General features: G+C 43.0%; 1 protein-coding gene across 1 annotated transcript in view; it reads left to right on the top strand.

Moving 5' to 3' along the window:
• PANX1 (pannexin 1) overlaps positions 1 to 17,047 on the top strand; it is a 31,352-nt gene extending 14,305 nt beyond the window's left edge. Inside the window, exons 3-5 of the mRNA XM_076328294.1 lie at positions 10,715 to 10,938; positions 11,946 to 12,616; positions 14,660 to 17,047. Of these exons, the coding sequence (XP_076184409.1) occupies positions 10,715 to 10,938; positions 11,946 to 12,616; positions 14,660 to 14,745 (981 nt within the window). The 3' untranslated portion in view covers positions 14,746 to 17,047. The remainder of the gene's footprint in view (positions 1 to 10,714; positions 10,939 to 11,945; positions 12,617 to 14,659) is intronic.
• The last annotated feature ends 738 nt before the right edge of the window (positions 17,048 to 17,785 follow it).

Raw genomic sequence — 17,785 nt, 5'->3', positions numbered from 1 at the left:
TGTCTGTTGTTTGCATCCAGGGCCAGCAGCTGCCGGCTGCACTGCTGGGTGGCTTGCCATGGGGGCCGATCGCTTCTGCAGGAAAACAGGGCTTGGGTTGTCCCCTGGTGCAGGCTGTGTGCTGCAAGGTACATACAACCTCATTGCTCTGCAGGTTTTGGCTAGATAACCATTTTTAAAATGGGCAGAGCAGAGCCCTTGTGGGAGCACAGTGATGTTAATGAGACGAGGGAGCCTTCCTAAGCTTAACTGAGAGAAGATTTGACTCTGCAGTGCAAGAGCAGGGATGCACGTAGAGGGACAGCAGGGATTGTTAGGCCTAGTTTTTCTTAAGACAACACTTGAGGCTTTTTTTTCTGCTTTCTGAGCAGCAGTGCATTTATTTACAAAGCATCTCAGGTTCTTTCTAATACCCTGACTCACTTAATCTCGCTATATTGGCGTGCTAGAAGGCTCCATAAGAAATGCTTAAGGAGGCATAAGATTACGGTTTTGGGGGATTGAAGTTGTAGGCCCCAATTCCTGATTGAAATGGATGGATTTCCTTATGGCATGCTCCCTGTGCTCTGTCAGAAGTGCTGTCAAAGGTTTGCGTTCCAGGACAGTGCTCATCACGCTACAGGGTGGAAGTAGGACTATGTAGCTCTTGGTGAAGAAGCCAACTTGCAGCAACTTGCCCTGCTTTTGTTCTAGGCATCTGGTTGCTCTGAAGGATTATCAAAACCAGGCTGCATTACAGAAAAACCGAAACCTTCTCATTTCCCTCCTATTTCAGAGTACAAGTTTGTGCTGGGATTTTTGGTTTTTCAATCACTAAAATGTATGTTTCAGTTTTGGGCAATCCCCGAAGCTTGGGCACCTTTACCTGCTGTCCTTTCTGCACTGGGAGATCTCTCCCAACACTTGAATTTATCCGTTTGGAAACTTGTTTTGGAGTGGAGAGGAGGAGCGTACTGCAACTTTCTGGATTGCCTGCCTCTCTAGTGGTCTGTGCACTCCCAGAGGGTGCCCAGGGCCTCTCTCCTTGGAGAACAAGATTTCTGAAATTTCCAGTGATCCTGGAATAACTCTTCACACTGAATAACCCTTAGCAGAAAGCAAAATGAGTTGTGTACTCAAGTGTACAATTCAAGAAACAAACTATCTGCAGATAGATAAATGGAAAGAAGAGACTATGGTATGTCCTCCATATATTCTTAGTTTAACGCTAAGATTTCCTCCTCTTTGTCAATGAAAAAGCTGACAAAATGCTTATATAATTGAGTCCTCTGACAAGACCCATCTTCAGATTTGTCATTGATGAAACTTAGTCTGCTTGGGCTTCACTATTCTGTTGTCTTGGTTTTCTTCGGGGTTTTCCATTCAGGCTTAATTCCTTCAAGAGGTTTCTTGTATCCCTGAAGTGTCAAAACAGAGATATTGGTTTCTAAAGATGAGTGGGAAAGAAAGACAGACAGTGCTGATGTGGGATGGAAGAGTCATGTATTTGCTCCCTCTATGCACATAGTTTGCTTCTTGTCTCTAAAGATGAGTGCTCTACTTGACAACTTATTTTGATAAAACTTAGCTTGATCCTTAACTGGAATAGAAACAAGCTTTTGGCCATTGTGAGTGGGCAGTCCTTGCAGTCCAGTGCAATAGGAGACTGCACTGCGAAGCCTTTTTAATCTGTAGTGCACGGAGAATTTTTTTAAGTTTTTAAGCTGTGTCAAAACAAAGTAAGTAACAGGTGGGGTAAAAAAGGTCATGTATGGTTTGAGATTCACTTTCAGATTATCCTCCAGATAATCCTCAGATTATTATCCTCCAGAGGCAGGATAATATCTCAACCACATGGCAGCCTTCAGAATGATGAGTCATTTATAGCTCATGTTTCTGCCCTGAAAACCAATGAAACATCTCCCATCGACTCAAACAGGAATAGGATCGTATCCAGAGGGAGCTTAATATCTTTGCTTCTGGAAACGTCTTTGCTGTCAGTAGCCTGTTTGGGGGCTGGTGCCTTTGCTTAGGCTCTTCACGGTGGCATATAGAAATTTGGAACTGAAGAAGCAGACGCTTCACCATGATCTTATTTTTTTAATGAGTAATATTTTCACATCTTCAGTGCTTCCTTCTTTGTTGAGTGCTGTGTGCCAATGAATTTTCTCAAGGCTGTGCTTAACAGCTTGTGCTATTGTACTTAAAGTTAGTGTTTGACCACTATTAGGTATGGTAGAAGTCTGAATGCTTGCAGTCACTTTAATAGTGTTTGCCCAGAGGAAATAAGGACAGAAGATGCAGTAAAATTAGAAAACTGTTGCTAAAGTGGTTCTTGTCTTCTGCCAGCCATATTTATCCAGACCTTGGCAAGCTCTCTGTAGATTAGGTCCTTGAAAATGCCTTTTGGGTCACACCACTCTTGGCAGCTATATTTTATTTGGATGATAAAAGCATATTTGAGCTTATGAAGAAGTTTTTAAAATGCTCTTTTAACTGCTGTGTATTTACTGGATCTTAGCACAGTTGAAGCTGGGGATGTTATATAATAGACTATTTTGTGGTTTAGTCTGATTTTTCCTTTCACCTTCAGGAGAGTGTGATGCTAATGCATCTTTAAAAGACAGTTTTGTGATTCCAGTGTCTTATGTGCTTATACAAACAGATTATTCAAACACTTCGTCTTCTATACCCATGCATACTTAAACAGACTGATGTCTTCAAAGCTTATTTCCCTGGCCTCCCAATAAATGGTGAAAAAAATCATGTCATGAGAAGATCAGGAATTAATTTTGATATTTGTAATGCTAGCACCGTATGTGTATTTATCAGTGAAAAGCTATGCGTGTGCATCGGGAACTGAAGTGTTCCCAGTGGTGAAGATGGTTTATGCCATTCTGAGTATCTGAATGTAGATATTCATAAATTCTGGTAAGACAGAGTTGTTTTGGAAAATATACATTCAGTTTGTGCAGGTAATCATCATGAGAGGAGCAAATGCAGGCACTTGAATAAATAGTCATGACTTCAAAAGAGTTCAATGTGTTATACAGATAGATTTCTAGAGTTCGGACTGCATGCATGCAGGTTATTTTTCTTTTCCATTCATAGTAGCTAGTATTGATTTAAAATTGCTCAACCTGTTTATGGTCAGTGATGTAAGAAAACAGCACACATCTATGAAGTGTAAGCGTTTTTCGATGTGCATAAATTATTTGCTTTGATGATAACCTTTATATCTGCTTTTGCAAGCATAGAACGCAAGACTGAAAACAACGTGTTGTGCTGAGATGGGGGATCAGGGCTCTGCATCGTAACACTCCTGGACATCCTATTTCCTAAGCTCTCCCTGTCCAGAACGATCATGCTTTCTGTATTGCAGGGCTTGATGGAGTGTTGTGCCACAGGCTACCAAACAGCCAGTGTCAGAGCAGGTTCTTTTTTCATCTTTGGCTGCCTTGTGGGATGTGTTACTCCTCGAGTACAGCCGTGAGATACAGAGAGGCACTAATTCTGCAGTTCCCGTTTCAGTTACTTGTTGCAAAGCAATGATGTTGAACACACACGTCTGTAGCCTGGAGGAAGGAATCCTTCTCTGCCCAGATTTCTGCTCAGATAAGGCTTGAATTTCAGTGCTTCATCAATACCGGTCAACATGGGCTTTGGCGGTTTCTGGTTGAGTTGTCAGACATATCCTGCTCAGGTATCAGGTGCTCTTGGCTTTCAGGAGGAGTAGGAGTATAGCCTGTAACATATGCAGTGCTCAAAGGTCTGTCAAGTGAAATGACCTACAGCAGTACAGAACAAGGGGCAGTTGACCTCTTGTCTTCCTAGTGCTCTGCTTCCTTGGGAGCTTGCTGTCCCACCCAGCGTGCCATCAGACTAAGGGACAAGCAAGGCAGGTGAACCTGCTTCCATCATCTTTAGCTTTCAGGAGCTCAGCAATACTTAGCAGAAAACATATAGGGGACTCTAGTTTGAGTCCCTGGTGCATGTGCTGCTATTTTTGTCTGTCTCATGCTGAATACTAATCATATAGTATCTATGCCTAGTACCTTCCAGAAACTTGGATTAGCCTAGCTGAAGCTCTGCTATTCTGTTTTTGACTGGCAAATTTGTTGGGTCTTTGCCTGTCCTTTTCTCCTTGCAGCTGGGTGGAAATGAAGGCTCAGGGCATCCAGGTTCAATCACTGTGTTGTAGCCCTTAATGCAATTTCACTAATAAAGTTCAGAAAGGAGCATTTTGCACCATAGGATATTGTATCTATTCTAATGTATCTGTTCTAATCTGCTTTCAGAGGACCTTTCTTCAGTTATGCAATCTCATACCATCTTAAATCCAGCATTGTGAACTTGCCGTTGAAAAGGAACTTGCTAACTAGACAGCAAAGGAAAAACTGAGTTTTACTTTCAGGGCAGTATCTTTCTCTGGCATATCTTTGACCATATAGTTCTTGAAGTCAGTGACACTTCCCATTTAATGTAAATACTACTAACTATCCAAGACTGAAGCAGCATTTCCTCCTTGTGCATTCGGTGCCTTGGAAGTAAATATATAAACCATGAAAGAAGGGCGTATGACACATGCTTATCCATGTACGAATACCACGGAGTCCTCTTCTTAAAATGGGAAGTCATTATGTGTGACTGTAAAATGTGGTCAGATGAGCTGGATAATCCGAGTCTGTTGCTCTGAAACCTAGGACTCATGCCAGATGACTTTGCATTTTCACTTCTGCTTGTTGGTTCAAGGCCTTAAATTTTAATGATTCAAAACAATTTGTTAGTTATCTAAGCCCACTGTTAACAAATAGAACAAGCGTATCTTTCATTTTTAAAAAAGCCAGAATCCGAGAAGGATGGAGTTGTGCGTCAAGTGCTGTGGAAGGGCTGACAAATACAGGCTTTTGTTTCCAAACAAAAAGAGATGGACTAATGGTCACGCTGCTGCTCTGGTTTTGAGACCATTCAGAAAAGAGCTGCATAGTGTTTTCTCATGCTGCCATAAGCTACGGCTTTGGGAGTGATGAGAGCCTGGCGAGGGAAGACCCAGTAAATGTGTGGCAAATGTGCCTTTGCCCCAGTGGTGTGATGCTTCTAGGTGAAGAGGCAGTGGTGAAGGAGTCGGGGAGAGGAGGAGGTGCAAGGGAAGATGGCAGAGGCTGGTCTTCTTAAGACAACAGTCTGTAATAAGGCAGGGGAGATGGGTGGGATTGGTGGAGGTCTGGGGCAGAGCAACAGGACTGATGCCAATGTGCTACACAAGTGCAGAACGTGCCCACAGAGTCTTTTTCTAGGTATAAAAGAAGAGATGGGGACTGGGACGATGGAGGTTTTGGGCTGTGACTTCAGTGCGTCAACTATATTGCCTCTTGCTGCATGTCTTGTAGGCCTCAGGGTGAAGAGATGTCAAGGATTAATCGGATACTGCCAGTGGCATTTCCAGTTTTGAGGGTCAGAAAGGAAATTCCTAAATCCTCTGATGCCTGTAAAATTTCAAATGAGTGAGTAGTAAAGCCAAGTGGTATAAAGCAATGTAAGAAGCTTTGGACGCTCCTTACTAAATCAGATGTTTCTTTGTTGTTTCTTTCCCCGCCTGGCACCAGTGGAAGGGTGCTAAGAGGTGTATGACACAGAAGTAAATGAAGTCAAACAGGCTTTGCAGCAATCTTATACAAGCTGGCATTTGTTAAGGACTATGGAAAAGGTGTTGCAGCAGCTTAGAGGGGCTTAGATAAATTTAAGCTGTGTTTGTAGATAGATAATTTCTATTTCTACATAATACAGAATTCAAAGGACTGAAAGAGCCTGGCCATGAAACCATGAAGCTTTGGGTAGACCAAGGCATCCAGGACTTTGACCTGAGAGACCCAGTGGCATTGTCCACAGAGATAAATATGAAGGGCAGATTCTTGAGCTGTTGGGTTTGAGTTGATGAGAAGTCTACAAAAACATATTGGACACACCAGAGCTTTACATCTCAATTGGAAAGGATAGATTTGGAAAAACACCCAGATGATCTGAGGTTATCTGCTGTATAGAAAGAGGGAAGAGAGGAGGTAGTGAGGGCAGAGCTCTGCACAGTTTCTACAGGCTGCTGGGAGTAGGGGAAAGATCATGTCAAGGGTGCAGCAATTGGAGCTGAGAGCTGGGAGATGACAGCCACTAAAGATATGTTTTTGAGAGAATGAGCTTGCTCAGTTCGGACAAAAGCAGTTAGCAGTTCAGAAAGAAGAGCAGCACCCATACCCAAGGGCTGTCTTGGCTGCTGGCATAGATAAGAGTTCTGGAGAGAAGAAATTCCTGACGGTGACTATAGACAATCCATTCGGTGAGCATGGTTTAGTGGTGCAGAAGATAGTATGGATTCAGTGGAAGTACTGGGCAGATTAGCAGTCCCCAGCAATTCCAGGAGATCAGAAGGAATCCCCTGGATCCCTCTGGCCTGTGAGGTCAGTCCCCTGTGGTGGAGAGGGGACAGGCCACTATGATAGAGCAGTACGGGGTTGATGCTCGTTCCTTGCTGGTGAGGAAGAGCTACCTCTAGTGGGATGTACGGTATAATTACAGTCAACTCTGCTTTGTTAACTAGGTTTCTGAAACAATCATGTTACTGGTTAGCTCATCCCTGCAGGATTTCTATTTCAGTTTTAAAGGTGAACCTTTTTGAAGTTTTATTTCTTGAGGACTTATCTAGAGACTGAAGTAGCAATTTTGGCCCAGTTCAATTATGTTGCTACTGAGCAGAAACGGTTAAAGTATGAATTTATAAGAAGGGTTGCATGGGAAAGCTGACCTTTAAATACAGCATTCTCTGTTTTCTGTGGCTATTTAGTGCTTTTCATGGCTTTGTCTGACTGTGTGTCACAAATTTCTGATGTGACTCCTATGTAGAGAACATGCACATCCAGAATGATGATTCGTATTATGGTCTCCAGTTGCTGATGCAGTTCCTTTAAGAATTCAGGTTTTATTTATGTGCTAATATGTCATATGCATTCCTAGTATTAATAATAACATAGGATTTTGCTTTGATGGTAGGTGACGTTAGAAGCAGCTTTCCTGGATAAAATGTTCAATAACATCAAATTATTTATTTTGTTTATATAAAACTTCAATCTCTCTTGATTAATGCAAACACAAGTTAACATGTTAATATTAGGTCCAGATTCTCATCCTGTTAAATATCTACAAATGTAAGTGGAGCTGTTCCACTTGCACTGATTAATGACTTCAGTCCAAGTTTCCTCTAAAATTCTTCATTGGCTTTTTCAATGAATGCACATGTGTGTGTGGCTGTAACATTTAACATGCCTTAAATCCGTTTCAAATTTTTTCACCACAGCTAATTTAAAATTCCATAGGAACTGATGCTGGATTTGAGTTAAGTGTGCTTACTATCAAAAGCTGAATGTAATGAATTAGAGATTATCCAAATTTGCAGTACATTTTGTTAACTAACTGCTTGTCTAACTAGATCTTACATCATGTGTCTGTAAGGGTAGAATCATAGAATCATAGAATCATTAAGGTTGAAAAAGACCTCTAAGATCATCGAGTCCAACCGTCAACCCAACACCACCATGCCCACTAAACCATGTCCCTAAGTGCCTCATCTACACGTCTTTCAAATACTTCCAGGGATGGGGACTCAACCACTTCCCTGGGCAGCCTGTTCCAATGTTTAACCACTCTTTCAGTAAAGAAATTTTTCCTCACATCCAATCTAAACCTCCCCTGGCGCAACTTGAGGCCATTTCCTCTCGTCCTATCGCTTGTTACTTGGGAGAAGAGACCGACACCCACCTCGCTACAACCTCCTTTCAGGGAGTTGTAGAGAGCGATGAGGTCTCCCCTCAGCCTCCTTTTCTCCAGGCTGAACAGTCCCAGTTCCCTCAGCCGCTCCTCATAAGACTTGTTCTCCAGACCCCTCACCAGCCTCGTTGCCCTTCTCTGGACACGCTCCAGCACCTCAGTGTCCTTCTTGTAGTGAGGGGCCCAAAACTGAACACAGTATTCGAGGTGCGGCCTCACCAGTGCCGAGTACAGGGGCACGATCACTTCCCTACTCCTGCTGGCCACACTAGTTCTGATCCAGGCCAGGATGCCATTGGCCTTCTTGGCCACCTGGGCACACTGCCAGCTCATGTTCAGCCAGCTGTCGACCAGCACCCCCAGGTCCTTTTCCAACAGGCAGCTTTCCAGCCACTCTTCCCCAAGCCTGTAGCGCTGCATGGGGTTGTTGTGGCCGAAGTGCAGGACCCGGCACTTGGCCTTGTTGAACCTCATACAGTTGGCCTCGGCCCATCGATCCAGCCTGTCCAGGTCCCTCTGCAGAGCCTTCCCACCTTCGAGCAGATCAACACTCCCGCCCAACTTGGTGTCGTCTGCAAAGTTACTGAGGGTGCACTCAGTCCCCTCATCCAGATCATCGATGAAGATATTAAACAGAACTGGCCCCAAAACTGAGCCCTGGGGAACACCGCTCGTGACCGGCCGCCAACTGGATTGAACTCCATTCACCACAACTCTCTGGGCCCAGCTGTCCAGCCAGTTTTTGACCCAGCGCAGAGTACACCTGTCTAAGCTGTGAGCCGCCAGCTTCTCTAGGAGAATGCTGTGGGAGACAGTGTCAAAGGCCTTACTGAAGTCCAGGTAGACCACATCCACAGCCTTTCCCTCATCCACTAGGCGGGTCACCTGGTCATAGAAGGAGATCAGGTTGGTCAAGCAGGACCTGCCTCTTATGAACCCGTGCTGGCTGGGCCTGATCCCCTGGTTGTCCCGCTCATGCCTTGTGAGCGCCCTCAAGATGAACCGCTCCATAATCTTCCCTGTCACCGAGGTCAGGCTGACAGGCCTGTAGTTCCCCGGATCCTCCTTCTGGCCCTTCTTGTAGATGGGCGTCATTGGCAAGCCTCCAGTCGTCCGGGACGTCCCCCGTTAACCAGGACTGCTGATAAATGATGGAGCGTGGCTTGGCGAGCTCCTCCGCCAGCTCTCTCAGCACTCTCGGGTGGATCCCATCCGGCCCCATAGACTTGTGAGCATCCAGGTGGCGTAGCAGGTCGTTGACTGCTTCCTCTTGGATTATCGGGGGGTTCATCCTGCTCGCCGTCCCTGTCTTCCAGCTCGGGGGGCTGAGTACCCTGAGGAGAACTGATCTGCCTGTTAAAGACTGAGGCAAAGAAAGCATTAATTACCTGAGCCTTTTCCTCATCCTCGGCGACAATGTTCCCCCCCCGCGCATCCAATAAAGGATGGAGATTCTCCTTGGCTCTCTTCTTGTCATTAATATATTTGTTAAAACTTTTTTTGTTGTCTTTAACGACAGCAGCCAGATTGCGTTCTAGCTGGGCTTTTGCCTTTCTCATTTTCTCTCTGCACGACCTAACGAGATCCCTGTACTCTTCTTGAGTCGCCTGCCCCTTCTTCCACAAGTGGTAAACTTTCCTTTTTTTCCTGAGTCCCAGCAAGAGCTCCCCGTTCAGCCAGGCCGGTCATCTTCCCTGCCCGTTCTTCTTACGGCGTACAGGGACAGCCTGCTCCTGCGCCTTTAAGACTTCCTTCTTGAAGATCGTCCAGCCTTCCTGGACCCCTTTGCCCTTCAGGACCGTCTCCCAAGGGACTCTCTCAACCAGCGTCCTGAACAGGCCAAAGTCCGCCCTCCAGAAGTCCATGGTTGCGGTTTTGCTGCCCCCCCTCCTTACTTCACCAAGAATGGAGAATTCTACCATTTCATGGTCGCTAAGCCCAAGACGGCCTCCGACCACCACATCTCCCACCAGTCCTCTGTAAACAGCAGGTCGAGCGAGGCACCTCCCCTGGTAGGCTCAATGTATGTTATGTATGAATGTACACCTTGAATATAATGTCGCAGTAGATAGAAAATGCCTTCTTTCCAGCAGCTGGAGAAAATTAGAGATTAAATCTCATGGTGAAAAACTCGTACTCGTTGATGACTAGAAGAAAGACAGAAAGACTTCAAACTATTGTATTTTATACCTGCTTCAGCCCTTTCCCTAAGCAATGGGGACTGTGTAAGGACTGACTTCTCAGCGCTGCATTAACACCAGACCATTCTGATGCCATGTGTTGGTTTCCATTTAGGAGTTATCTAAAAATATTTTAAAACCCTTAAATATTACAACCATAGTTACATCCTTTACAGTCTCTGTATGTCAGGCACTCTGAACAGACTTTGCAGGCAGATGCAGTGCTATAAATGGTCTATTCATTAACCTCCTGACAGCTAATGGAGAGCAGGAGAGATTTTGCCAGTGTTTGGAGCATTTTAGTTGCTATGAACAGTGGTGACACATTTGGGAAGGTGAGTTATGTGACACTATCCTATTCTTCCAGTCAGCCTCTCTGATAGCTGCTTTGGTTGCCTTTGCTATTTGTTGTTCCCCAGGTTAATGCTGCCTCTCTCAATTTCAGCTCCAGCAGTGCAGTTCTGAATATGCAATCAAAATGCAATGGCAATTCTGCCTTTTTTTTTTTTTTTTGCAAAGCTCTAAGCAGTAGCAAGGTTACTAGAGCTGTCTGAAAAGAGAATTTGCTTCCCTGCATATCCCCAATAACCACGAAAGTGGGTTTTACTAAAAGCATTTAAATAAAATTATAGAGAATTTAATAGGCTTATAGGAAATTTAATATACTTATAGGGAATGATGGTGACTGGCTGACATTTTATATACAGGTAAAGCCTAATCTGAATTTTTTCTCCCTTCAGTTCTTCCCATACATCCTTCTGCTCGTTGCTATCCTGCTGTATCTACCATGTTTATTCTGGCGCTTCACTGCAGCACCTCACCTTTCTTCAGATCTGAAATTTATTATGGAAGAACTTGACAAAGCCTATAACAGGGCAATCAAAGCTGCTAATAGCATCCACAGCGGAGACCCCAGGGACCCTACTGACTTGGTTCCAGCTGTTAACGAGAACTTGACACAGAGGTAAGATGCTGGGGCTTGGCTTTCTTTGCTCTTTTCCTTAAGCTCTTAAAAGATGTGACACCTGCACTCCCTTAGAAATTTATTGCAAAGGTTTGAATGATGACCTGACACACTTTTATATTTGGCTAAAAAAAAAACGACATCTGAAATCATTACTGTGGGCACTTGGAGCTGGAACTTATAACTTTCTTTTTTCAAAGAAAACATTTGATGAGCTCTTCAGATTACTAATTACCTGAGATGTCCTGATTTCTTTAGTAGGTGTTAATTAGTTTTACCCACCACAGCATAAGGAAATGGGGATGGCTGCAGTCTTCGGTTCTCAATGTTCTTGACAGTCGCTTGCGTGCTGAGAACAAAGTCTGTTGTCATCTCCCACCCTTTCAGATCTAGGTCTGCAAAGCTTCTGTTTAAAGAAAAAAATAACCGATAGAAACCAAATACCAAAACCAAAAAAAGCAAAAGCCCCCTCTCTGATCAAATCAGTGCACTGTTCTAACCAGATCCAGCTTCTGCTTCATCCTAGGTCAGGGTAACTGTTTCTCCTTGCATGTGGGGGTACAAGCAATGCAATAGGGACTTAGGTCTGTTCTTTAAAATGTGGAGTTAGGTCTTGACAAGTAAAAAGCCTTCCAGTGTGCTATTACTGAACGAATGCTTGGGAAGTCTGCTTTTCCTCATGGATTTGCTTACTATACTTGTTCTGTATTGGAAAAGAACAAAAATATTTTTTTGCTGTGAGGGCAATACTTTTTTTCCATTTTACAGTGTTTGAGCTCTTTTGTCTCTTAAGTGGCTTTTCTGTACTAGAGTGTCAATATTCTTCATTTATCTGCTATTCTGTTGTTTTTCTATTGACTTCAATAAAACTACCCTTGATTTACCCCAGTAAGAGCGAATCCAACCTTGTGTCTATTTTAGAGTACTAGGTTTCTTTGAAATTTGAGGTAGGTGAGTGCTGCAGCATCTGATCTATGTGATTTGTGGTTTTTTTCTCTCTCTTTCAGTTTGTGGGAAATATCTGAAAGCCACTTTAAATACCCAATTGTGGAGCAGTACCTGAAGACGAAGAAGAATTCCAAATGCCTAATAATTAAATACATTATCTGTCGTTTACTCACTCTAGTAATTATTTTCATTGCATGCCTCTACCTGGGCTACTACATTAGCCTCTCCTCTTTGAGCGATGAGTTTCTCTGCAGTATCAAGACTGGGATCTTAAAGAATGACACAACTGTTCCAGAAGTGGTTCAGTGCAAGCTTATTGCTGTTGGTGTCTTCAAGGTACTCAGCTACATTAACCTGCTAGTCTATCTTCTAGTGATGCCACTGGTAGTGTATGCAATGTTTGTTCCGTGGAGGTGGAATTCAGGTATTCTCAAAGTGTATGAAATCCTGCCAACTTTCGATGTTCTAAAACTCAAGTCAAAGTGTTTTGATGACTTAAGCCTTTACCTCCTCTTTCTTGAGGAAAACGTGAGTGAACTTAAATCATTTAAATGCCTCAAAGTGCTGGAGAACATTGCAGTTTCTGAGAAGTTTGATGTCATGCAACTTTTGGTAAACCTTGGTACTATTAAGACAGATACCGTGGATGGGAAGCCAGGGACAGCTGTGTTGGAGAAGCCTGAACAAACAACTACAGAAGAGTTGGAAAATAATGCAACAGAGCTACAAGGTAAGGTGACCTGCTCTTTCTTTAAAAAGAAAAATCAAAGAAAGAAACACCACAAAAACACCACATCCAAACCTGCTGGTATAGAGAGATAAGGAATCCATTAAACCAAAACTTCATCCATGCAAAACAAAGCAGGTTTCATCTAGATACGTATTCCTACCAAAAACATTTTAATATATTCTACAAGAAAATGGACCTGCTTAGACCTTGCTATGTTGTCTGCAGTATAACTGCTATAACTTCACATATGTGCCAGAAGATTGTGGTGTTGCAAGTCAGTGGCACAGGCTAGACGCTGAAGTGTCTGTTAAGTTGGTGGTCCTTGCCGACATCTCTGCTCTAGCAGTAAGAGGCTTCAGCTGTCTGAACTTGAACTCCTTAAGACCACCTGCACAGTAGAAGAGCACTAGATGGGTCTACAGTAGGTTGCGCTTGAAGAAGCTCCGGTGAGAAAGCTGGTGATTTCAGGACATTTGTTTTTCAGATATTAGCTCAAAAGAGTAGTAACTGCTGCTTCTGCTTTTCATTCATGTTTTGGCAGAAATCTTAGATGAATGTAAAAATAAGTCTGATGCTCAGAAATGCCGCTGGCGGAGGAACAGAAAATGACAAAAGAAGGGAAGTGGGACTGGGGCCAGTGAACGTGCTCCTGTTCCTTCTTGCACAGAGAGAAAGGAAGATTGACTGTAAAGTGATTTTTGCCAAAATGGTCTGAGTTGATCTGGGTTGGCATAGTTCTCTGAACATTCCCACCAGTTCCCAGACATGATCGGCTCTGAGCAATCGCTGTTATATGAGATGTAGTCTTAGATTCTGTGCTAAAAAATGTGGTATATCTTAATTGTCATTCCAATTCCCCCCTCAAGTGCAGAATTAGAGAAGAGAAGCCAAATATCCAGGGAGAGGCATAAAGGGATGGAAAAGCTTTCTTCCCATTTGATGTGAGCATGGCTGCTGTCGTAGCTGTCCCCACAGAAGCAGCAGGACACCAGTGCCTACATCCCCTGAATGAAGTAATTCAGACTCTGTGGGCTGCCTCTTCACAAAGTCCTTCACTCATGGAACTGAAGATGCTTTAAAATGTTTAGCAGCTGACCTGAGTAGGCGAGCACAATGCTGAGGGCAAGTTAAAGAACTGTTTCAAAGGCAGGAAAAAATTAAATCTACTTTCTCTTTAGAAAGCTAGGCCCTGTGCTTAATAAAAAAGAAGCAGCAGCACCCAGAGGGTGACTTTTCCTCTGTACTTTGGTCAAGCAGTTCCGGTAGGCTGAGGTTTGGAGGAGAAGTAAATTTATACAACAGGGGAATTCAGAACAAACAAGCGGAATAATTTTCAAACTGGAAGAAGCACTTCTGGCAGCCACCTCTAGTACAGCAGTTTGGAGTAATTCTGACAGAAAATAGTTTTCCTCTTAAACGTGTCCCTTTTTGAAATGACAGGTGAGTGGGTTTTGGTAGGAGAATTTAAGAGCCCAAGGTGGAGGTCTCTGCTCAAGGAGCTGAAAAAGCTGATAGAAAACCTCACTCATTTTTATCTGAAAGCAGAACTTTTGAGACTGTTTTCATCTCACAAAAACACTTCAAAGACTTGTTTTCCTCCAGAGCAGAACAAAATCATGCTTGAAGCTCTATTAAAATGCATTGCAGAAAGAAGCTGCCATTTCATGACCAGCTCCGGCTGGTGCAGCCCTCTCCTTCTGCCTGGGTGCAGCTGCAGACTTCACCACCCATCAGCAAAGCTTTGCCCATGGCTCAACGTCTTTTCTTCTGTCACTAGTGGCATCAACATGTTTTATTTAGTAATCATGTTAACAAACCAGTGGTAGATGCTGACTCTGGACCAGGCAGGAGAGGCTGCAGGGCATTCTGCCTCTGGGTGCCGCATCCAGACTGCATGGGGGCAGCTGGATGCTGCTCAGCAGCTCCAGCACAGCGCAGGACAGCCAGCCTTGCAGCACTGTCTTGGTGGCAGTTCCTTTGTAAACGAGAATATGTCGAGTGGTTTGATGGCCCTTTCACTTCTAAAGGTTTACTTTCTCTTAGTTTTGACAGAGCGTGATGCAAGTGGCAACGTGAGTCTGAGAGAAGATAAAAAACTTCGCCAAAGACTTATAGATTCTTCATGCTGATGCTTCCCTGCTGCAGCAGGTGGGAGCTTCATACTGCAGCAGGGCTTCTCCTCCGCCTTCACTGTGCTCAACACAAGGTGCTGCTCTTTGAATGCAACTGTCTCAATAGCCTGACAATTCCTCAGAGGCCAAACTGGTTTACAGACTACTTGTTGTATAATAATCAGCAATCATGTACCTGAAAAAGCATGTTGTAGACTTTCATTATTTATTAAAAAAAACCAAACACACAAGGAACAACAAGAACAAAAAATTTCTATCATGAGTAACAAGTGACATGCATTGAATGCAATTGAAGCTGGCAGCAGGAAAGAGCTAGCACTATACTGTACAGGGATGGGAAACATAACCCTGTAGGTAACAAAAAGAGATGGCCACGTTGCATTCTGAAGCGTTGCTCTGCTGGGAGTGGCCATCTCAGTTCTGGGGTTTAAGTGAGGTATCTGGAGGCTCTCTGCCCTGGAAAAGGGGGCTATTTTTGTGGGTTTTTTTTTTTTAATGTCTGGTTAATCTGTACCAGGTGATGGCTCGCCACTGATATTGGCTGTGTCTTCACAGGAAAAATAGAGGTTGCTCTGTCTTGGTTAGCCATCTCAGCATTGATGTCTGGGATTAATTACTTGGCACTGATGGAAAAGAAACTACAAACAGGCTTAGTATAAGGGGGTACTGTATATGTTAGGAATTTTGAATTTTCTATGTATTCATAAATTAATAATGTCTTAACACTTCTTTTTTTTTTACAAAATTATATGTAAGTTAAATGTTAGTTTAATTTCTATTTCTTGGTTTTGGTCTTAGTGACCAACAAAACTGCCTTGAAGTTTGGACTGAAGATCAGTGAAGTTGGTTCCATTTTTGTAATGGTTTATCGAAGTTGTTTTGTAATGGTTGTATGTGTGGAATTTGTTTCAACATGTTTGTACTATCAAATGCAATATTAGTTGTGCTGTTTTCCAAACCCCACTTGAGAAGACAGTCATATTTGTATTACAGTAGCACCTGAATGCCTCAGCAGAGCCAAGCACCCGATAGCCAAAGTGAGGTAGATGTAAATACGATGAAAGGTTGTTCTCCACACACACCCTGTGACAATTTTAATTAAAGATAAGATGCTGAAGTGGATTGGAACAGACAAAAAAAGGGGGAGCGTTTATAAATTGGAAAACTGTCCTGATTTGTTGTTGGACTGTTTTGGAAGAGTAGCATTCAGCTTTAATGTCATCCCCCCTGCCCAGGACCTCTACCTTCAATGAATATTAAAATGACCTTTGTTTTGAATTTTAGATACAAGGTGAGGTGGGTGGGCGTTTAAGCACCACAATGGCAGTGTGTATCTTTCACAAATGTTATATGCTCACTTCTTTTTCCATATTGTCCATGTAACTGAAATGTTTTGCCTGTTACCTCTTCCAAGTTGTCTTTTTAGCCAAAGTAGGACCTCTTTTATAGCTAGGTAGGACTTCCATTTTCTGGTTCATCTGTGTCACCCGCTGTTGTGTTCTCGACTGCTAGCATTCTCCATGTGGCTGAGGATGAGGGGGAGAAAGAAGTAATCAGTGTTACCATCTTTGCACAGAACTGTTTGTGTGCTGCAGCAGATTTCAAAGAGATAGTGCACCTACTTGAATTTGGCAGCTGTTGTTAAACAAGTGGATCCCAAAGTGCTGCCATACTATACTTTGGGCTAGTATTACAAGAACTCTTCAGTTATTATATGGCTTTCAGCTAAGACAAGCCTTATTTAAAAGAAAGTCTTCAGAGCCATAGTATTATGTACTAATTTAAAGTATTATTATGCTACCTCTGCATAGGACAGTAGCACAGCTGCAGTCCTAATGTCTGTTGCATTACCAGCAAGAAACAGGGCTTGTGTTGGATACTGGCGGTCCAAACTGCTCAATTTTACTGCCATACTTCTCCCAGCAAACATACAACGCCTCTGACCTTTTCTAGATTGTTTCTGTCTGGCTGTGCTGATGTGTTGCTGATGGTCCTTTATGTGTGGGTAACACAGGTGCACATTGTGCATTGTGTGTTTTGAACAAGGAACTATAGTGCAATACTAAGATTTTGTGATGTGGATGTGTTTGAACCGTTTGATGTAAGTAGAGTTCTCAGTCTTTAAAACACAAAGCTCCCGAAAGCAACATGTTCGTTTCATGTTGGATAAACCTAACTTTTTACTAATTCCCCCTTTGTATTTAAAAATATGACTTGCTGCAGTGAATCTCTCGTTGTCTTCTAAAGTGCTCAATAAAATATGTATCAATTCTTCTTGGTTATTTAAATAAAATCCATTTTGTGAACTACAGCAGCATGAGTGACTGAAGGTTCCAGGAACAGTCACATGTTGCCATCTGAAAACCCGTAGTGCAATACATGTGGTCTGATGCTAAACCCCGAACAAACTTTTTGGACAGTAGTTCTAATTTTATTCTTTTAATTTTTGTTCTCATAAAATTGACAGAGCAACATGAATTAGTTCAAAGTCTATTTAACCTTTAAAAACTGTTGAGAAAACGTCAGCACATGATAAATAGCCTATCTATTGTGTGAGTTACTACTAAAAATTGGCCACAGTCTCAGCACGTTTGAGCTTTTCAGCTGTATCTTGCTGTTACGTGTTTCTGCAACTGCCCAGCTCAGTTCTACTTGTATTTTAGTGGCACTGCTCCTGCTGTATTTTGCCATTTTCAAAAGATGGGCTAAATTCCAATTTAGGTCTTAAGGAAAAGAGTCCATCTTCAGCCTCTTCATCACTACACTCTTTCCAGAAACAGCTACATCCATCTGTCTTTTTTTAAATACCCCAGAAAGTAAAATGGCAATGTTGAGATTCAGGTTTGGTCTGTGCCATCCTTTGTCTGACCCCTCTCTCTCCATCACTTGGGTATTGCAAATGCAGGAGAGTTGCAACTAGCTCCTCTGCACGCTCTTTGCCTTATAACACCATTCAGTGGCTCTTAGCTACCTTGTGAGATTTAAAACTTGTGATATAAACTGCATTACACAGAGAGAGAGTAACAATGTTTACTCC

This window comes from Aptenodytes patagonicus, chromosome 1, assembly GCF_965638725.1.
Source record: "Aptenodytes patagonicus chromosome 1, bAptPat1.pri.cur, whole genome shotgun sequence".
Lineage (NCBI taxonomy): Eukaryota > Metazoa > Chordata > Aves > Sphenisciformes > Spheniscidae > Aptenodytes > Aptenodytes patagonicus.
The sequence above is the reverse complement of the archived record's forward strand: the minus strand, read 5'-3'. Positions and strand labels throughout refer to the sequence as shown.